A 22,972-nucleotide genomic window follows, 5' to 3' on the forward strand; every position below is an offset into this window, starting at 1 on the left:
TAAAAACAAATCTTATTGAAAAGTTATGAGATCAGAATCATTCCACAGCTGTTGCAGTGATACCAAAAGCCTTTGCATGAGGGCTGTGAATAATTTTTCCAATGAAGTGAACAAAAGACTTTCTTCTTAGAAAAGCCCTGGGGTCAGTTTGGGTGCAGTCAGTGTCATCTCCTGGTCAGGATGTCAACAGATCATCCTGTCACAACACACTGATTTGTTGTGTCTATTGTGTCATATTTGTTTTCCAGTGTTTGTGCAATTAGCACTGTCTGTTTATTGTACGAGGCCGATGATTTGTCCATTATCCACTTATTTGTCTACATCTGCTTTCATGGACAGAACAATTAGAGGCTGGTTCACAGTGCTCCCACTGACTTATTGTTTCCAGTCGAGTTGGGAATGAACCGTTAAAGTGTGTGTTTGTTGGTATTTATGTTGTCGCTCTTTGTGTTTTTCAGGATGAAGGCGGTGAGTAAGAGTAAGGAGTCTGTGCTGTGTGACACGGAGAAGGAGAAGTTCCAAACCACAGTCCCGTCTCTGGACTTCAGCCTGGACGACTCGACCCTGGACGACTCGGCTCTGGACGCTGGCCTGGAGTGTCACAGCCCACCGCCCGACTACAACTATGTGGTGCGCTACTCCACCCCGCCCGTGTAGCCTCCTGCCCCGCCCTTGGAGAATCTGACTTAGTAGCCTCAAGACCTTTGCTTTGTTCTCCTCTGTTTTGACTCGTTATCTCTGGACTGTTCTGTAGCAACATTTGAGAGGAAAACCAATGAGATTCCCTCTTAAACCTTTTAGAAAGGACGCTCTGAAACGCCTCGTGAATCTACTCGACTAGAACTTCTACATCCTCTAATTTCCAGGGCCGTCTGCTGTGCAACAAAAGAAAAACCTGTAGGCTGTTGACTCCTTTCCAGTTTTCAGACAGATGTTAATGCTGCTGGCCCGCTCCACATTAACTGTGATATGTCAAACGGCTGAAAACAGGCTCAGGTATTTCTTTGCTCTACTGTGAAAACAAACCACGATGATCCCAACTTCACCACAGACAAACTACAACTGTACAAACTGCAACTGTTATGAAGAAGAACAACGTGCAGAAAGAAGAGAGACCATAGCTGAGGCTTAGTTAATTATATATATATAAACCACCCCACCAAAAAAAAAAAAAAAATTAAACTTGAGAATTAGTTTGTAAAGAAACGCTTTTTTGTAGTGTAGCTACTTTCAATAGGAAAAAAACAACAATGTTAATTCTACAATGTGAAAATTGTCTTATTTGTGGTGTCATAGCTCATGATTTCCATAAAATTATCAGCTCACTTAACTCAGGTTGACCCAGAGTCACAGAGGAGAGGAGAGGAGTGCTCTGTCATGTTTTTTTTTTAAGCTCTCCATGGAAAATGGAAAATCACAGGTTAATGGAGGAAACAGGGTAAAGCTGAGAGTTAAGACCAGACAGCTTTAGATTAAACATAACAACTCCAATATGAAAACATGTAAATTAAGAGTTACTGTCTATTCAAATTCCTCCAAACATGAAATTGAAGAAGCTTCAATTGTTTTTGGTTAATCTAAAAAGAAAAAGTGAGAAGGAAATCAGATTTGTTTATTTTCTTGTGTACAGTTTGAATTAGAACAAGATTTAACAGTTTATTCAAGCACTAGTAAAATAAATTGCGTATTTATTTCGATTGTAAAAACTTGGGTCTGGCTCCGATTTTAACCAAAGAACTTTCCAGCTCCGTAATAACCCGTCCCACACTTAGAAGCTGTTTGTGCTGCTGTATTCACTGATAGTAAAGCTGAGGGAATCTGCCTCTGTAGGAACATGTATGTGGATATTCTCCGTCCTTCGTCTTGTACTTGTTAATAAAGCTTGCAGGGCAGGCTACAAAAAACACTTACATGTACAGTGTGTGTGTGTGTGTGTGTGTGTGTGTGTGTGTGTGTGTGTGTGTGTGTGTGTGTGTGTGTGTGTGTGTGTGTGTGTGTGGTTCATTGTTTTTGTTATATTTTGTTTCAGCAGCATTGCGATCAGTTCATTTGTGACAAAGGATGTGTTGAGCATATTGTGGACCAAACCCTTCATTAATGTTCATGTGTTACTGTGCGCACACTCTGTTGGAATGCGGCCACATCGAACATATTGATGACTCAAGATAACAGTATTCGTCGGCAAGTAAACTACAGTGTTAAAGTGGATATTTTGAAGCCCATAATGAATTTTTATTTGTGGACCAATTGGTTTTGTTTATGTGGAGAGGAAGTGATTATGCACTGATACTTTATATCAAGTATAATTTGTATTTTGTATTCTAAAGGTATATTATTATGAAACAGTGTTGAGGGTCACATGTTACAAAGATTCTTGATTTTATTTTCTATTTTATTTAACTCTTAACTCTAGTACATAGTAGGAACTAATGTTTTTCAGTATTTGTTGTATTATTTCTTACCATCCTAACATCATGTTCACTGTTTATAACCTTCTCTTTGATTTATTTTGGTTCTATTATTTTAGTTATTGCCATCACAATAATAATCAATGGTATCAATCTGAATGCAAAGATTAATTATGATTATTTGGACTTCATTGTATTTCTTCATAGTCACTATCATCAGTATTTCCTACAGCAGCTAAAGCCATCGTCCGTCCTAACTTTTCCTTATTGTTCCTGAAGTGTAACAAGTTAGTTTTAATGAAAGTAATGTTCCCCAACACTGTTAACTAAGCATATGAAGTAAATAAATAAATAAAGATCTATATATTTATACTTTACTTGAGGTCTCGTCTCATGTTTGAAACACGTGCTTGAGGTAAACATAAGTTACAGCGCCTGGTTTGAAGAGTTTTGAACAGTTAAGTACCAATGACCTTGACGATCCCAACTCCTCTTCGAGCACCACCATGGGGTTCACATGACTTGACCACTATTGGCTGCATTACGTTTGGGATGTTTTTTTTTATTCCTGGCTTTCCATCTAGCGCCATCATCAGGCCAAGAGTTTAATTTGTCACAAATCTGGTAGCTTTTTCTAATTTTCTTCTTCTTAAAAAAACAGTGATGACATTTAAAATCAGTATACTGGAATAAAACCCACAGTATACTATAGGGACTAATAAAAACCTTTTGTTGTCTCTTCAAAAGAAAAACCAATGTCTATGTATGATCTCTTATTACCGGCACAAAGTGGAATTTTCTTTTCCAGTGAATCGAAATAAAAAAATGTGTTCTTTTTTCTTTCATTTCCTGAAAATCAGCTCAAGGCCACTCAGATTTATCCTGCAACCCCTCAGAGGGTTTCATGTTGGGAACCATTGCTGCAAGCAAGACTATAGACTATATTTAACTCCGGCCCCGTTGATTCACAAAATCAAATGTTCTTGATTATTCCCATTTGCATAGTTAAACCTTAATGAAAGGGTGTGTTCAGACTGGCTGTGCCATCAGTGTGTTGGCTCCTCTGCTCCTCCTTGGACGGTGAGAGACTCACTTCCTCCCCAGGACGCGGTGTCGGCAGTCTGTCTGTTCACCGGGACAATGCCCCTCCAAGTGGGAAAGGAAGGAACTTTTAATCATCCTGGTGACGACCGGAGGACGCCACACACAGAGCTTCCTATGGGAGCGCAGTGCCCCTGCTTACCGGCACAGGGCGTGTCCGAGGGGAACACACGCCACAAGACCGGAGAGGTCCGGCCCTGGACTGTCTCCACTTGTCCTCACAGGATTTACTATGTTTACTGTAAGGTGAGCTCCAAACATCACACCCATACACAAATCAACAATCTCCGATGTGGACTATTTCCAGAATATGAGATACAAACAAACAAGGGAAGGATGTTGGAGGGGGAGGGGTATCTTGACTGTCATGATTTTTTTTTTATGGTAACAAACAGTCCTGTGTATGTGCACCTACACACAGTATTTTTCCATTCAGGCAGAAGGTTGAGGACGGCTCTTATCCTTCCATGAGTTTGGGAGCTGAGATAAACTGTACAGAGTTCTTTAAAGATCAACTAATTAAGATCAAAGATATAAAATGAGTTCAAGATCTCCATGAAATACCCATTTCTTCACATCAAAGATAAGACTACTGCTGATATAGCACAACCTATATCAGTAATGACAGTTCTGAACTTCTGATTAACATAAATCCCAAAGGGTCTCTTTTTGAGGCTATCTGCATGTTCAACAAAAGTCTGGCCCTGTTGCATCTGGAAACAAAAAAAAAAGTCTCATTCCATCTGGTCTTCCTCTTCAGGCCACGGATGCATATTCATTGTGGCATGTTCAGGGCTAACGTGGATTGTATGAAGAGGTTTGGAGTCTCATTCTCTTTCGAATTGTGCAACATACAGTAATATGCATGATTTTTTTTTTTTAAGTTATGATTATTTTCCAGGAAATGTGATGAAAAGAAAAACCCTGAAATATTCTGGCTCCCATACGATCACCATTAGGAATGTTTATTCAATTTTGAGAAATTTAAGCCTGGAAAATGACTGAAAATAATTTTTATTTATGAACTGTTTGAAAATGTGTATCAATCCATGGGCTTGTATTATTTTGTGATCATAAAAGTGTGTTTTACCTCTTTAATTAATTAATCAGCCCATCACTTACTTCATTACTGTCCTTGAATCTTCAAAGGACAGTTGCCGGTTGTATATTTCTAATTTCATAAAAATATTTAATTTATCTTTATGATAAATACTTTTTCACAAATAAAACAATAGGTAAGATCAGTGGTGTAGTCTAATTTGTTGTAGTGGGTTTACTGTTTTTAGGTTACACTGTTCATACCTGCATCACATAGACTATAGTTAGATAGTTTTGGGTATACTGAGTTGATATGAGTATCACATAGACTGGGTAAGATAAACATAGCATAACATTGAATAAAAAGCCACGCATACAATAAATGACGGCGCCGTGACCTTGATAACTTCCCATCATTGTTCTGTGATCAGAAGTATTACTAATGAAACATGGGAGACAGGAGCATTAATCTGTCTGCAGAGGGGCCGGGAGACTTCATACAGCACTTTGTTTATCACAAATGTACAGTCACACACCTATGACACATCAGGCGGCAATTTGGACACATGTGGACTGGACTAGACGGGAATTGCACCACTGGCCTCATGATTGAAACCGCTCGACCTCCTAAGCCACAGCCGCTTTTAATCCAGGCCAACGTCACAAATCACAGGAAACTCAAAAATGTGTTTGACACCCTCTGTCCTTAGACGCTAGAATCAGACAGCAGATGGTATAATATGGATAAATGTCCAGTTTGTATCAGGTACCACACCCACAGTTCAGTCTGCGTGCGATTCCCTTTGAACAATCGCATGCAATTGCAATTGCAAATGAGACCCCCCTTGTTCTTGACTTCACTTCCACTGCCTCTTCCCTGAGCAAACAGAGGCTGCACAACACTCCATCAATCATGGAGGTTAAGTTAATGAATCCGGGGAACGTCTGAAACGTTGCCAAAAAAACATCCGGAATCCAGCTGAATTTGTTGCAGCTTGAATTCCTATCATACACCGATTTGAGACCAGGGAGCAAACAGCACAAAAGTTCCCCACCTCCCCTCTCTTTCTCCGTTTCTCCATATGAACGGCCACACAATGCTATTCCCGGGACCCCTGCCCAAGAAGGTGAATGGTGGGTATGCCACATCCGCACCTCTCACCTAAATGCAGAACAATGAGCCGGATACTGTCCCGGCTCAGCAGAACACCTGACTTCAGTCCACCTTAATAAAAGGCCTGGCCAACACAGCTAAATAAAGACCTCCATCTATTTTGATCCTCAGTAGTGGGTCAAAGGATTAAAGGAAACAACAACAGATCAACAACGGGTTGATGTAGCTTGTTGCCACATGCGCTAATAATGGGAACCAGCCACAGAGAGCTGAATATTAGTTAGTTTTGAGTGTTAGCGTGATAATATATGTAAATCAGTACTAAAATAGTAGCTGAGGAAGATGGGAAGTGAGTAAGTTCAATGCAATAGTTGTTGAAGTGTTTACCTCAACAACTACAAAAGTAATCTTCACGGTGGGCTGGTTGAAAGGTCAAGAGAGCACCAAAGTGAGCACGAGTCATCCATAAATAAGATTTCACCTCCACCCATCCAGTGGTTGTTGAGAAACAGACTTGGCATCTCAAGCCTCCGAGCTGTGCTGCTGGTGCAGCTAAATAAACAGCTCATGAACCATAACTCACTTTGGTAAATTAAGATCAGTCGTTTGTTTGTGTTTGACCGAACCACGTGCTGAGCATTAGCGAGAACATTTGCTGGATCTCTTTAAAACACTGTGCAAAAACATCACATGGGTTGTATTGTCAGTGTGGATTTGAACCTGACAGGCCTGGCTTACCAGTGGAGGAAAATAGCAATATATTCACTTTATTCGTAGCATGTGTTCCCTTGCCTGTTTGTTTGCCGATGACAAACAGAAATCACAACAATCAGATAAGCTCGGTGCTGCTGATCATCTCCTGCTTCCACATACGTAGACGGAGGCTGACGCCAGCTGCACGGAGCTACATGTATCTGATAAGAGCTTTTACTGATTTCAAATAGTTTCCAGAGAACGCCAGCTAAACTATGTCGGGCCTGCACCCTCGGGAGCCTTCAGATTCATCAATGCCCATTCAAAGGCAAAAGTGCAGCGGGACCAGCTCACCCACTTGCCCCCATTGTGTACCTCTCTGGTGGGGGGTAAGGAGTGTGTGGAGAGCTCACAGACCAGGAAGGCCTGGGAAAAATGCTGCGGCCACAGCAGTGTCATTAATGTGAACACGATGGGGTTACTTTGGAGTTTGGATGCTTGTTTTTTTTTGTGACATTTCTGTCGCTGCCGGGCTTCTGTTGGGCCCTCCCCACCGCTCCGTGGATACTTTTGGTGAAGTGCAATCCTTTCAAGCAGACCAGACCAACTGTGGAACATCAGAACCTCCTGTTCTGGAGGTCTGGCTGCGTTGCATCCTTTTCTGCACTACGACTAATTTGCAGTGGCACTAAGTGGTTTGGGTTACAATACATCAAGAAACTCCAGATTATTCCGACAGACTGTGAAAGTTTGCTTTTATGATTCCTTTATGGTGAAAAACCATAGGGTGTATCTAAAAGGCGCACTTCCTCTGTAGATGTTTTATCCACGCATGATGTTTGATTCCCACACACCACCAAAAAAAAAAAAAAGCCAGAATTCCTCAACACCCCTGCTCCCACAGTGTGAAAAAATGTTTGTTCTCAAACGACACGTAATAGCTCGTAAACACAAACATTTGTGGCAATCTTGCCAACGTCTATTTCTGTCGCATCCTGAATAAATTAATCAGAGTACATGACTTGTGTTTGCAGCATCCTGCCTTTACATGTGTTTTACATTACGGATGACAAACCCTAGGATCGGTGCCTGTGTGTCAGGCCGTGCAGGCAGTTTCTCTAAAAATAGTAACAGATGGTCCTGTTTTACCTCCTTTCCTGCGGAGCGCCGTGGCCACTTCAATAACATCAGTGAAGTTATGCAACAAACTGAATTCTTGGGCTGCTTCACCGCAGACTGTCACTGATTTCACTGATTCACTACATGCACACTGTGCTGAGCTCGGAGAAAAGAGGGCGACTTTTCTCACCATCTGAGATGAGAGATCTGAGCACCAGCATCTTTTATGTTATGTGCAAAGTGTTGCACACATCTGTTCAAACTGGGCGCACTTTGCTTCATCATCGTGTCGTACAGTTTGAAAATACAATCCTGACAGGTGCTTAAATCTTAAATGTTGATAAGTGACCACTCACATCCAGAAAATCCATGATAGGTTGGACAGTTTTTCCAGGGAGCGAGAAAACACAGGATCAGACTCACCGACTGTCTGAGCAACTGTGAGGGGGTCAAGTGCACCATGGTGGACGGGGTCAAGTGGACCCCAGGGTGCACATCCTGCAGAGACCAGAGGAGCAGAACAATAAAGTGTAATTCCTGCCTGATGCCTCTCCAGGACTGGGTCTTTTTTTGTTTTTTTTCAAGGCTTATACAATTTGTATAAGTTCTGTCAGATTCATGTTAGAGTGCAGTTGGGACTGAGCCAGAAAACTCAGCATGACCCCCCCAAAACATCCTGGATAGTTTCACAGTCACCTTGTCGGTCTTCAGCTGTACATCTGTGCAATATCACACATACTCAGAAAAAAAAACTATCTATCCATCTATCCATCTATCCATCTATCCATCTATCCATCTATCTATCTATCTATCTATCTATCTATCTATCTATCTATCTATCTATCTATCTATCTATCTATAGCTCAATTGCGCCATCTAGTGACCACAAATGCTGGACACCCCACAAGGGAATTCACACCCAGAGCACATTTTGGGGCCATTTAGGAAAGACTTTTACTGTGAAAGGGTGTGGCAGACACACTGCTTGAATAGCACGATATGAACACACTGAGCCAACATGAGACCATAAAGATAAAGCCACTATGACCTCGTCGTCAGAGTTCCCCCTGAACCTCATCTATGTTATAAAAGGGCAAGATCCAACTTGAGACGGAGATGACATTTTATTCCTGTTACACTGGGCTCAGTTTCATCTGTAACTCAACAAGTCTGCTCTTGTTGAATATCCGGCTGGATTATGTCATAGACTGTGGCTGCAAACTGAAGTGTGGAGAAGGGAGACACCGATGACACATTACCACATGTTCTGTGCACTCCCTGCTCTCAAATCAAAGTCATCTGCATGTGATATGTGAAAACAAAAGCGCCTGGCAGAGTCAGTCACGCATCAAGCTGCCCTGTCATGCTAACTTGTCATTTCAGGCACAGTTATATAGAACATTTCCTCCTCGGGCCACCTTTTACTGTAAAATAGACGACTCATCACTTGTGTAGATGTTGCAAGAAATGTCAAAAGCCAAGAAAGGGGAGAACAGCCTGGAGACAACATAACAAAAGAAAACAACAATTTTACTAAACTATATGTCGGCCTGTGTCACATAGCAGAATCATCAGCTAAACCAAAGTCCTTATATACTGTATAACGTCTCTGGCTAAACAAGTGGTCAACATGCTTCATAAGGAAATGTTATAAGGTACAGTTTAATTATGGTAATAAACACTTTAAACATGGGACTATGGATGGAAATTAGCTCCCGAGCTAAATCTGGCATATTTACAACAAATTATTTTTTTGTATGTTCATGAATATGCAGAGTCCCATTGCAAATAATCAAATAAATGAAAAAAAAAGTCCTTACAATTTCTAAAACAATATGTTAGAAACCCCTTTGTCTCTTTAACAGACATCTTTGTATGTCCAATAAATCCAGTGTGAGGAAGTCAACCCAAAAAAGGGATCTGTACCTCATGAAAGTAAGATGATTAATCATCTTCTTGCTTTACGTAAATTGGAAAGGTTGTTGCGGACCATTTTGGGGTTTCTATCAATGCACTGTCAAAGGTTTACATTTGATCAAACAAAAAAGTCATGTTTATTTAAAATAAAATATGGAATTTATTTCTTAAATTTTAAGTATGCATAAACACTGTCATATATATGTTTAAGTAATCTGTCAATTTATAATTACGTTACCTAATATTTTTGTTATGGAGGCCGATGGCGACTAGATCAAGGTGGGGTACTGGGAGGGTGGGAGAGTTTTTTCAAGGAGGACTTGTGAGATTATCCAGAAACTCCAGAAAAATTATGTCAAAAGTTCACAATTCAATAAATATAAGTGATAGAAAAAAGCTGAAATGCATCTGAGGATAAAACATGTCTAATGAAATGTTTAAAAGACCAGTAAAGTACATATTATCTTTGATGTCAGAAGGATTTTTACAGTAACTTGTCATCTGCAACCAGCTGACCTGCATGTTAACAACTCTCCTACATCATCCACAGTAGTAGGCTATTATCAGTAGGTAGAGGCTGCCCTCTTGAGGTAAATAATCTGATGAGTGTGTGTGGTTGCGTGCACCAGTTTGCAGCAGCTGTAGTTGTGTAGACATCCACGGGAGGGCAGCAGTCAGTCTGACTCCTCAGTCTTCACTCTGAGGAGATCACAGGACAAAAAGTTAGCTCAGTGCAAACTCAGCACAGACATGCAGCCAAGTCTGAAGAGGACGGCAACTGATTGGGAACTATTAGAAAATAAAAATGGGTTTAGACACTAAATGTAGCCCCAAAATAAAAAAATAAATAAAAAAGCCCTAACCCTAACCATAACCCAACAAAAAAACAACAACAACTTAAATGGTGATGCTTTGAGACATAAATCTATAGTTTAAAGAGAGGAAACTATTCGAGATTCCTGTTGTCTTGTTAGTGATTGTGGGAAGAATTTAGCAAAAACAAAAACAAGAGAAAACGTGTCATACTTGATACTGTGATTGGATCTCCAATAGGCAGCTCATTGACAGGCTGCTAAACTGTCCCCAAATCAGATAAGTGTCTGGCCTGGCCTGTCAGAGGTCACCTACATCATTACATTGTCTCATAAATATTTTCTGGTCGATAAACAGACGCTTCAGAGAAACCTCATCAGCGTTTATGACTCTGCTGCGCACTTTTAGACAAGCCAATTAGACAGCTCTGCTAAATAAGGCCTCCCACCTGCAGGAGAACCATGAGAAATAATCATCAGTATCTGTTCTATCTGTCTAATTGTGCACGGATTTATTTAGCTGTAATGATGCACACAAGGTAGCACGGAATTGGATCTCGGTTTCTGTGTTTTTAAATAAGAATGCATTGAAAAATAGGCCTATCGTTAAACGCCTGTGACATTTTTTAATTGTTTAGTGAGGTTGTACTGAATCAGCCTGTTTGGCCTATAAGGCAGTATCCTATATAAACTTCAAGGCATGGCTGACTGTGTGCAAATGTCAAATTTCAAACTCGGATCTTATGGTGCCAATTTCGACGAGACCCGTGACGCACATTGACATGAGCAATGCGCAGAAAAGTAAAAGAAAACTGAAGTGGAGTGTAAATTGCAGGAGACAGCGGGTTGACTGATGTGTGGCAGGCCGCTGTTTGTCACAGGGGGGGTTGTTGGAGTTTCCTTGTAACCGGAATTAGCTGTGAAGTGCGACCTTGAGGTGTGAACACGGAATACTAAAGGTCCGGCTTCGCCTCTAGGAGAAGTCTCTCATACTTTGCACCTCGTTTGCAAGTGAATATCTGAAATAAGTCGGCACTGGGCGTGAAGCGTGGTTGGAAACAGATTAATTCCCAGACAGGTTTCTCAAACATGCACCTTTAAAAGTTGCGGAGGACAAAACTACAGAACTGTGATATGATGCAGGCTCACGCCAAGTTAATTGCCACGAGAAAGTGAATCAAATCCAGTATAAGGAAACATATCTGTGCGTAATTACGCACAAGCCTCTTTTTGGCGTAATGCATATGTGCGCGTGTTGCCTCGGCGGTTTCGCGCAGCGCGTGCAGCTGATAGGCCGCGGCGTTAATGTATTCATGGAGGGGAGAGCTCCTGGTCGGGATAGGCCGACTGTCAGGTGATGACGCGCTGCACGGGACGGGGCGCGAGGGGACAGCTGGGCCGGCAGCACCGGTCACTCTCATTTGGATGCAAATCTCCAAGAGTTGAGGGGTTGGCTGACGTCAGACCGGCCTAAGTATACCTTTACCATCTTGTCAACAGAGACACATCATGTGAGACTGGAGACAGACTGGAACTACGTCGCATTTCACACTTGGGGAATCTCTCTGGACTATAAAAAGCAGGATTGTGTTTTTTTCCCCCAACAGTTTCAGGGCAACAATGTCGCCCTAGAACAGGCAACATCATCCCGCTTTTGCTGTTGTTTTTACTATATTTAATTGTTTTTTATCCAAATCATGTATGTGGGATACCTACTGGATAAAGAAAGCGGCATGTATCACCAAGGGCCAGTGAGAAGATCAAGCATCAATCTGCCTCCACAGAACTTTGTTTCTACACCACAGTACCCCGACTTTACTGGATACCATCATGTGCCAAACATGGATACGCACGCACAGTCCGCGGGGAGTTGGGGACCTACATACGGCGCCCCACGAGAGGACTGGGGCGCATATAGTCTGGGACCACCTAACACAATTCCTACACCCATGAACAACTCCTCTCCTGGACAGGTTCCTTACTGCTCCTCTGAGTACACTCACATGCATCCTCCAGGATCTGCGGTGTTACAGCCGCCGCCGGAGAACGTAAACGTTGCACAACTCTCTCCAGACAGAGAAAGGCGCAATTCATACCAGTGGATGAGCAAAACTGCGCAATCATCTTCTACAGGTGAGTGCATCGTTGATCCAAAATTAGCTATACATTCGATGGGCTGAAGCACTCGACAGCGTTGCATGAAAAACCTGAGGTTTTTACGCGTATAAGAGTTTGGTCCTAACGAGTATTTCGCGTTTCGTTGTAATTACACAAGTTGGTGTATTTTATGACGTGGAACTGCTGGAAAAACAACAATCACGAGCTGAGGATCAATAAGTTTCTATAATAAGAAATTGAGAAAATAAAAGTGCGTAAAAATTCGTTTGAAACCAGAAGGAACAGATGAAAACTGGGCCTGTGACACTTGCCTCAAGCGGCCTGCTCCCATACAGGAGTAAAATAAGAATTAATAGAATAGCTTTAATAGGTTGTAATTGATCAAGTCTGCTTAAAATAATGAGACTAATAATTAAAAACCGGATCAGACTAGCACTAGATGTAAGTTAAATATGTCCATATCTCATAATTGTGATGGCTGAAGTGGACTGAGGGCCAGCAGCTCAGTCTACTGTATTCTCTGCTGTGGTGGAAATAAAATAAAAAGAAAGGAAAGGTGCGAGGAATCGGCGCCAGGCCCAGTTGTGATGTTAATGTCATTATTCCTGGAGATGTGAGCTCGACTTTCCTGTCACATTGTTTGGTGTTTTGAGTGTTATCCGTCATATCCAGGCGGTGGCCTTTGCTTTTTAACACCTCTTCACTTTGATATGCACCAACCCCTCTTCCTCTCCGAAGAGTTATATTGCCGGAAAGAGTGGGCTTTTTCACAGCTCGTGTCTCAAACGTGGAGTTACACCTATACTGTGCCTGAACAGAGCCGTCGAGGCTACAGTTTTAAATCGAGGATTATGTAATTCATTGCCAAATAATAAAACAATCTGCCTATTTTGCACTGTTAAACATTCATTGAAATTAATTCAGGCTATTCTTTGCTGTAGGGAAATGAGTGCCTGTCACTATTTTCTTTTCTTTTTTTCGAAATGATGCCATTGTCAAATATTTGTAATATATTCTAGCATTATTTTATTTTTTGCATTATCTAGACACGCACTCTTTACACAGGCCTATAAAATTGTGAACCGTGGTCTAACAGATGTGATACAAGCTACTGTCAGGGAGTGTTTGTTTCTCTCTTCTTTTTTTTTTTTTTTTTACTTGTCAGTGGAGGATCTGAATCGCGGCTGTTTGAAAGTCAGTTGTCATCAAAGAAAGATCAAACAGCCCAATTTGCCTATCTGCAGATAAAACAAAGAGATGTGGATTTAAGACACAGCTAAAAAAAGATGCTATGTGCAGATTAAGCCGGTCCTGGCATGCAGCCTCCTCCGACGAAATGTTCCAGTTGAGCCACTTGGCTGCTGGCAGATGTTCCTAAAAACGGACAAGCAAAAATATTTATGTTGTGTTTTCTCTCTCTCGTGTTTCTGTCACCTTCTCAGGTAAAACGAGAACGAAGGAGAAATACAGGGTAGTTTACACAGACCATCAGAGACTGGAGCTGGAGAAGGAGTTTCATTTCAACAGATACATCACCATCAGGAGGAAATCTGAACTGGCTGTCAACCTCGGTCTGTCGGAAAGACAGGTATGTATCATGAAATATAGTCACAGGCGGATGCACTTAATAAATCACACACAAGAGCCACTCGGAGACCTAGGCCCGTTTTCACATGCGTAATACGACATATGTACAAAATTAGGCCTATACAAATACTCAAATTATTTAAAGACGGGGCTTAACCTCTGATAGATTGTCTGTGGTTATTTTATTTCATGAACTAATTTTCTATGTTCAATAATTTGGCTAAATCCCAATAAGGAAAAAATATTGTATTAGTAATTTTCCTTAACTTTCAAATTACATTTCTCCATGGTGCAGAAGGAAGCTTTCAAATTTCTATTATTTGCAAATCACACTAAAAGTAACAAATTGTTGAAATGTATTCATTTTGGTACACCTAGCCTAAATTATTGTCATTTATGATTCATGAGATAGTATTTGCCCTAACAAACTGTTAGGCTAATAGCCAATTTATTTTATATGAATGAAATAGTTTTCATTTTATCTCATTTATGAAGGATTGCTTAGACCTAAAATACCCTGTATGTTAAATTCTTTATTGTTATTATTTGTTGTTTAATTTATGTTACTCATTACTCATTGAGGAAAAGCAGATTAAACTCTGTAGCTTGAAAAATAAGTATATATTCATAATTGCCATTCGATAGTTTTCGTTACAAGCCCATGTATGTGTATTATATGCATTAAAAAAAGAACTGGCAACCTTAATTTTGTCATTATGAATTAATTTTATTTCCAACTGATCAATTTTTCAGGAATTAGTTTAGTCTGATTTTAAAATGAGGTGGCACATATCCCTAAACATAATGTAACTCATTTTTTTCTTTCTTTTTTTCCTTTTCAGGTGAAAATCTGGTTTCAGAACCGCAGAGCCAAGGAGAGAAAACTGATCAAGAAGAAGATGGGTCAGTCTGACGGCAGCAGCGGGTCTGTGCACAGTGACCCGGGTTCAGTAAGCCCTCTGCCGGTGCCCGGGTCCCTCAGTCCCTCAGACATCCACGGCTCTCTGTACCCCCCTCAGGGAATGAACACCTTGCCATCTATCAGGAATATACAGCAAGTGACTGTGACTCAGTAAAACAGTTCACCCTCTGGACAATGTAACATAACTGAGCACTCCTACACGCTGACAGGACACTTGATAGGCAGCCAGAGGATCTGAACTCACGTCCTGAAGCACAACGCTGTGGATAAACGTTTGATTCATAGCAACGAAATGCCGGAGGCTCTTGAAATATTGCTTTTTATAGAATAGTTCTAATAACGTGGGGATGAAAAAAAACGAAAAAATCGACGTGTTTCAAACTTAAAAAGCTTTAAATTGTTTGTGAGTTAATAAGATATAAATATCCTTTTTTGTATGCGATGCAGTGTATGTGTTTGTGAATAAAAAATGAGAATTCAGGGACCTTTCAAAGGCAGCTTTAAACTGGATTGTATGCAGCTCATGTCACACACCGGACGAAGTGCTTTTGACTTGACAAATCATTTTCACACGTTTTTTCAGCACAATCCAGCAGCTGGTAACGATACGGGTATAGCGGTCGTTTGATGGCAACTTTCATAATGTAAATAAAATGCTTTTTTTGCAGTATACCTGTCATTTTCCAATTTTTCCTAATTTCTCTTTTTTTTTGTCAATGTACAGTTTGGGTTTCATTTGCACGCAGTTTGGTAGGCTATAAACAAAGCAATCTGGGTGCATAACAAGTGAAGCAGCTCAGGATGTCCATCTCAGGGAAATTAGGCTAATTTAAGCACCATAACACATTTTAGACAGTTGGTAAGCAGTCACTATCACCTCACTGATATTATGGCGACTCCAGAGCAATATAATAATGCCTAGCGCACAGGTCTATCAATGGAGGGATGACTTTATACTAAGGCCATGTGATCAATTTAATGCGTCTCATTTCTACCTGGAATAATTCAAAACAAACTCTATCCCAAAGAGTTTTTCCAATGCACAAACTGGAATCACATTCAAGATGCAAAAATACGGAAGTAGAATGTGTTAAGTTGTCACGCTTTGCACAGCCAGCTGTTGAGTCCACAAACACACGGCCATGAAACTCTAGCTTCGTTTTGCTAGCTAGGTTTATACTGTTTACAGGGCCTGCATTCAGTAGGTTGTAATGTTTCATATAGAGGCTGTCTGTACAAGTAGTAATGGAAAGTCAAATTCCAACCGAAATAATATATTTTAGCCAAAAGTAGGCTAATTAGTAATTGGTTTATATGTGACATGCTAGCTTAATTGTGCAAGGTGGTACAACTTTTCAGACTAAACTTAAACCTGGTTCACTTCTCAACTTACCTGACTATTATCCCAAATGGTGAGAGCAGACAGACTTTACCATTTAAAAACTGTGTGGGAAAAAAGGTAACGAGGCAATTTTCTGCCAGATTCACTAACTAATTGGGCGAGATTTCCCTACTTCTGTGTGAACACACAGGGGCGATGGTCGCTGTTTATGAAGGGCTGCTCCGTCCGCGCTCCCGTCCCCGCTCGGTTCTCCGTGCGCGGCCCCGCGAGAAACGTCATGAGCGTCTTACTACCCAACATGGCGGACTTTGATACCATTTATGAGTTAGAAGACGAAGAGGATGAGCACGTAGTGAGCGAGGAACACTTGCCCAGATACTGCCCGGAGCCCGTGGTTATGCGAGGGGCCGGGCACATAACAGTGTAAGCAGAGCCGTGTTTGTCGCTGCTGTCTGTCCGAGTGTCGCTTTGTTATGCTTAGCCCTGTTTAGCCGAGGCTAGCCTGTGAGCTAACGCAAATCACAACAACTGACGGCCACGGCTGTGTTGTTGTGACATGGGGATAAACGGGTTGCCTTCGATCGAATGATTGTTACATGACAAACTGTACAGTTTTGTATCCCCATGGTAACTACAGCCGCGTTGTCTAGCAACCGAAAGGCACTGATAGGCAAGTTTACATGTGGATGTACCGTTAGCTACAAGTCTGTGATTCACGTTATCACCAGTGTTAGTGTCTGTAACAGATTATTAAACGGTGATGTACAGTGTCCAAGCACATTTAGACATGTGCTATGCTGAAGTACACATTTAAAGTACTTGTACTTGTTACTCTGTACTCACTGTTTCTCCATATTTCTAAAAAATTGGAAACATTCCACTCTACTTAACTTATCACATCTGTTTGACAGCTGTCGTGGATGCTAGTAAGAAAAGGCTATCAAAATCACACAGTTGTTCACGTGTCTGTGTATTTTTATAATTTAACATGGATTGACAAATTATATGAACATGAGCAATTTCTAACTAAAGATAAATACAGGAAAATAATATTATTATCAAGGGACATATTTTTGCTCCATAAGCCACTACTGTCAAATTGAGCATTGCCAATGTGCCCAATGCAGAGAAATGATCAATATACCACATGAGACCCTGGGTGTTGAAAAGCTGACATGACAATCTAGAATAATTCTAGCATTTTAGATTTCTAATGGGCAGAGGTGAATATGAGGTCTGAACACATGTGTATAATAAGTAGGCAACAGTGCCTGTACAAAACTTTGGAGCTGGAAATGTTACGTTATAGTATGGGTATTATTTTGTTTTGGATACCAATTTAAACATCTTAAGCCACTAAAACATTTGCACAGCTCTGCAGATAAACTGTGACAGAAGAGCACATAACTGCAGCTTGTTGGCTGATGATATAGGCTAAATGTGAGGATAACATGCTCCTGGATTTAATTTACTGGGAGTGATCACACAATAGCCATGTGAACGTCACATGAAGTCTGGAGTGTCCAGTTCACGTCAGCAAAAAATTGGACACTGCAGTAAAATAAGGCACCAATGGTCTATTGGAAACCCTGAGTGTGTAGTAACAAGCTTATCATCCTCTTTATGATTGCTTCTAATTATTTTTTTGGATGTTTTACTTGAAGTAATTTGTATTGATAATTATCATTGTACTGCTTTGGTATTATAATGTGACTTAGTCACCTGGACTTGCATGAAGAACCTCAGTTGAAGTTGTCTCCATCGTTTTGCAGTCAAGTGTGACCTTCTCATGATGTTAAATGTAGATCAGTGCTGAATAAATCAATTATGAATGAGTATGTTATGTCTTCTCATGTCTTCTCATGTCTTCTCATGTTACCTTATCAGTAATCACATTTGACTTCTGTTTTGTTTTGCTCAGGTTTGGACTGAGCAACAGATTTGACACAGAATTTCCCTCTGTTCTCACGGGAAAGGTACAGTTGCTTTTTTTTAGTTTTCTTGCCTTTAGTCTTGCCGGCTGCTCTCTGTTCAATTCCAAGTGGGAAGAATTAAGCAATTAAAACCACAGTGATTCTATTGTTCTTTTGGGTCTTTAACAGCTCCAACTTCCCCAAACCACCCTATTCAGACCTCTCCAAGTTGTTTTGATGTGATGGCGATGCATTTCAAGTAACGCACCACAGTGTATAGAAAAGAGGCTGAATGTGCTGCTGTCCAGCTCTGTAAATGAGTAAGCCGTCTATGGGACTCAGTTGACGGGGACCCCAGTGTTTTGGAGGGGTCCGACTCCAGGTGATAAAATAATGAAATGAAGACTCTGCCGTAGACAAGAAAGGAAAGCTTCCTGGGTCAGACACAGAAACACAAAAAGGCTGCAGGGGTAAGAGCAGGCTGAGGGAAGTGTGGGGCAATAAAAAGTACCTTCAGTATTGTGACCCAGGGTGACGTGATGGATGAGGTCACAATTATGATGATTGAAGGGTGCAGATCAGACCCTGCTGGGCTTTATTCTGAGGTCTTTGGCTGTTTGCAAAGAGACCTTTGCATCCTGTCATAAAAGATTACGACCCCTGTTTTATGGCGTACAGACTCAGCCAGGAATGAGCATCCATTCAAGTTGTTTGGTCGGCGCTGCCACAGGCACTAAGCTTATCTCTCCTTTGAGTCTGTCCTTGCCTTGAACAGTCTAGAGCTTGGTTAGCAAGTCAGAGCCGTAGTATTTGGAGATGTCATCTCATCTCTGGACAACATCTACAAACATCTACCTGTTGGTTTTCTAAAGCTCTTTGATCTTTATGCACAGGTTTCTTTTGAGCAATTAGGAATCTTTTCATGTCAGCACCACCAAATAACACTTGAAATATCTCACCCCCTTTTGTTCAAAGCGTTTTACTTTATCTTTACATTTTCTGACAAAAAAAAAAATCGTCTTTGAGAATTTCTCATTTATTTTGGTGTACATATCCATCACATCTCTTTCTTTTTATAGGTAGCACCAGAGGAATTCAAAACCAGCATCAGCAGGGTGAATGCCTGTTTGAAGAAGAACTTGCCTGTGAATGTGAAGTGGCTTCTTTGCGGCTGCCTGTGTTGTTGCTGTACAGTCGGCTGCAGTCTATGGCCTGTTATCTGCCTCAACAAGAGAGTAAGTCCCGGACTGACCGCCACACAAGTTAGACCTTTAAACTCTCCCTTACATCAGTGCTGATTACTCTGGGGCTGTTTTAGCAATTCAGCCCGATTGGCCTAAGTGTAGAGGGTAATAACAAGTCGTGTTCAATTAGTGGCTCTGTGCAGAAATTACACATTGCGCTGCACAGCTCCTCTCCTTCCCAGCTCAAGGGTGTGTCATTTAAAGGTGGTGTTACCACTCAGAATTACTGACAACAAAGTGGAAATTACTAGCTGGTAAATTGGGAGTTCAGTCCATAAATCCTGACACTGTGGGTGTTTACTGTTATGTGTTAAAGTGTAAAATAGAGTAATAAGTATTCTTCTGCTTGCGTTAATGTACATGCAATTGTTTTCTGTTCCCAACAGACAAGACGGTCTATTCAGAAGTTGTTAGAGTGGGAAAATAACCGATTATACCACAAGGTAAGAGGAAGACAGCAAATTGCACATTAGCACCTGTGTGAAAGTGCTTAATTGTCTGTGTCAGTGCGCAGTGTAAGTTGAGTATTATCATGATGGATAATGACCATTAATCTGCTCCAAGAACTCCATCCTAAGCCATAGCCCAAGTCCCTCAAAGCTGTTTGCCTCACATTTGGTGCACGGGGTCTGAGGGGACGGTGAGGTCAGCACTAAAATGCCGTGTTAATTTTGTTTTGTCTCGCAGCAACAAATTAGAGCTAGTAGCTGTGCAAAGGCATAAAGGAAGCTCTTCAGGGTGTCTGGCCACCGTTTGACCCCAGCGAGACCAGACAGCCCTGCTCTCAAATTCCCCTGACACTGAAGGGGAGATTTCAGACAGATTTTCCTTTGTGTGTGTGTGTGTGTATGTGTGCTTGTGCATGTGTGTGTTTGAGAGTGAGAGAGGTGTTCATTCATTGTGTCTGTGTCTTTTCTTCTGTCATCAGCTGGGCCTGCACTGGAAACTCAGTAAAAGAAAATGTGAAAGCAGTAATATGATGGAATATGTAAGTACCCATAACAAAACAGCTATGAATGACTGTTGCATAACTTCATCGTTACGTCAAGAGCGATTATTTTCCATTACCTATTAATCTGCAGATTATCTTTGTCTCCATAAAAAGAAAACATAATAAAATACCCAACGTATTTTCCGAGAGCCCATAAACATTTACCTGCATTTAAATGGAGCATTGGCTTCAAACAGTTGATCTCTGGAGGAGATGTCAGGGTAAATCAGCACCTGCTCATGAACTAAACTCTAATAACTTTAATTATAATGTTCTGCTTGAGTTCCTGCCAGTGCCTAAACAGAACTAATTATACGGGTAATAATGCTGCGGTCACGTTAAGCAGAAATCGTATTGCAAGATTGAATATTTTTGTGGTAAACATTTTTTTTTTTTTTCAATTCATTTATTTATTGAACCGGAACAGTGCACATTAATTAACATGTCAGTTTTAACATCAATGTAAATGTGCCAGAGATAGCTACAATGGCTAATTTTCATCTGTTGTCCAATAAGATCTGACAGAAAAATCTACTTACAAGTGGAATTAATTAATATTTTTTCCACATTATATTTTTTTCTCTTTGTGTAATTAATACCAAAAGTACAATTTAATCTCTTTATTAGTTCACTAGTAGTTTTGTTGCTAGTTAACACATGCTAAGACATCTTGATATCTAGTTTTGTCTTATTTCTTTCTCTTTGCAGGTGATTCTTATAGAATTCTTACCCAAATATCCTATACTCCGACCGGACTGAGGAGGCTGTTGGCAGACTGGACACGTTGGCCCTTGAATCTTATCCTTAGTGCCTTGTATATACAGTATGTTGAAAATAAGGGTCTGCACCGGCGTCTATCGTGGCGACCTGTACATCTCCCAGTACCTTGTACATTAGAATTTGCAACACTGTCACTTTGCTTTAGAGCAGAATTTGCACATTTTCCCCGACAGAACCAGACGTGTCCCCTTTGTTGCACTCTGACGTGTTTTTGTTACATGTGGCAAACAAGTGAAACTCTCGAAAAGTGCATTTACCCCAAAGAACCATCAACCTGTATCCCATCTATTATATCAGTAATCCCTTGCAAAGAATGTGATGCCTCCACCTTCCTTAACTATCCTTGCCTTATGTATGACTTTTTAAATAACTCTACATGTAACAGGAGGAGGAGGGCATTGGGTAATTCAACAAGTCTCTACATTTAAATGCTGTTTGTTGGGTTTCCTCTCTTTGAATCCAGTTCTTTGCAAGTAGATGGGATGGTTGAAATTGCCTAACGTACAGTGTACGTCATCACCCTGTGTTTTTTTCTCTACATGTAACCCTCTGTACATGGGAACTAGCTAGTAAAAGAACTTGACTTGTAAATACCATGTTAGGATAAGCTGTACAGTGGTATACCATTGTTTACATAAAGTTACTTAGCTCTTTTAGGGTTTTTTTGCCAATATATTGCTGTACCATAGTTTTGATTATTGAAAGATGTCTATGTACCTTTCTAGTTTGTATGGACCTGTTTACCTTGTAAGCCATATAGTTACAATGTACATGATGCCAGAGTTAGGACTGATTATTGCACATGAGCGCAAGAGAAAGTCAGGATTTTAGATACTAATGCATCCTGAGTATTCATCCAGTAACAACAGCTGCTGTGCTTTGTTGCAGTGTGGTTTTTGCCAATCAAGATGACATTCAAATGATGCGTCATCGGACATGCAGTTGGAAAATAATGGTTTAAAATCTGCACTTCCATTCTTTTTTTTTTCTCCCCCAGAATTTGTCCCAACAGTGCATTGATTTTTATAGTTTTGTACTCTTCCCTGTGCTGTGTTTGGTCCTCCTGTTGTGTTGGGGAGCACATGCATTAACAGTACACTGTGTATTGAGCAGATGGTCCCTTTGTTTCACTCATCCTGTCCAGTGTTAGTATTATTTTCCTTCATCTTAATCAAGAGATTGCTGTATCGCATTGTATTAGAGTGCCTCTGGATTAGTCAATGAAACACAGAGAAGTACAGGCTGAAATCTGTTCTCTTGTACAAAGGAGATTTTAAATCCTCCTCCCAGTATTGTCCCTGTTACAATTCTTGTAAATGTTTGTCATGATGACTTGATCCCTACGGAGAGAGAAAATAAATCATCGATTTTGGTTTTTCTTTGTTTCCTTTTTTCATTTGAAATGTTATTTACTGTCACATTCAGTGAGTGATGTGTCATCTGAGTGTAAACAGATAATTACAGACCTCTGCTGATGCACTTTGCCCACAGCCTGCTGCCTTGCTACCAGAAATGTGGCTATTTGTCATGTTTAACAAGGTGTTGAATCGTTAAATTTAACAAGACAGTTGGCAATTACTCGACACATTTGTAAAACTCAGGAATGCTTTGACCAAAACCCCTGTTTCTGCTTTCTAATGTTTTGGATCAGTGGTCAGAGAGTGGAAAATACAGGATCATGTTTCTACTGTATCTCACTACAACCCCCAAACACACTGAGGTGGTGGGCTTCACTGCCGCTTGTTTTATGGTCCTTTGTTTTTTTGTTTTCACACTCACAATCTGTCCCTCTTTGGAGAGCTTTTTACTGCATTCATCCTTACTCCACCATTTTTAAAAAAAAACTTTGGTTACTGCCACCACTAGTTTTAAT

The 22,972-nt window shown here is 40.7% G+C and overlaps 3 protein-coding genes across 3 annotated transcripts in view; all 3 read left to right on the forward strand.

Annotated features, from left to right (window-relative positions):
• The window catches only part of kdrl (kinase insert domain receptor like), a 41,171-nt gene extending 39,581 nt beyond the window's left edge, over positions 1-1,590 (forward strand). Inside the window, exon 30 of the mRNA XM_083980574.1 lies at positions 459-1,590. Within this exon, the coding sequence (XP_083836700.1) occupies positions 459-657 (199 nt within the window). The 3' untranslated portion in view covers positions 658-1,590. The remainder of the gene's footprint in view (positions 1-458) is intronic.
• Positions 1,591-11,899: 10,309 nt separating this feature from the next.
• cdx4 (caudal type homeobox 4) lies at positions 11,900-14,983 on the forward strand (the record flags this gene model as incomplete). Its single annotated transcript, XM_083980764.1, has 3 exons — positions 11,900-12,335; positions 13,763-13,908; positions 14,750-14,983. 3 exons carry the CDS (start codon positions 11,900-11,902, stop codon positions 14,981-14,983), a joined length of 816 nt encoding a protein of 271 aa, XP_083836890.1.
• A 1,465-nt stretch (positions 14,984-16,448) lies between these two features.
• chic1 (cysteine-rich hydrophobic domain 1) lies at positions 16,449-22,469 on the forward strand (the record flags this gene model as incomplete). Its single annotated transcript, XM_083981045.1, has 6 exons — positions 16,449-16,594; positions 18,093-18,147; positions 19,164-19,319; positions 19,715-19,771; positions 20,257-20,316; positions 21,028-22,469. 6 exons carry the CDS (start codon positions 16,449-16,451, stop codon positions 21,076-21,078), a joined length of 525 nt encoding a protein of 174 aa, XP_083837171.1. The 3' UTR covers positions 21,079-22,469.
• Positions 22,470-22,972: the final 503 nt, after the last annotated feature.

Source organism: Trachurus trachurus (genome assembly GCF_905171665.1).
Source record: "Trachurus trachurus genome assembly, chromosome: 10".
Taxonomy (NCBI): domain Eukaryota; kingdom Metazoa; phylum Chordata; class Actinopteri; order Carangiformes; family Carangidae; genus Trachurus; species Trachurus trachurus.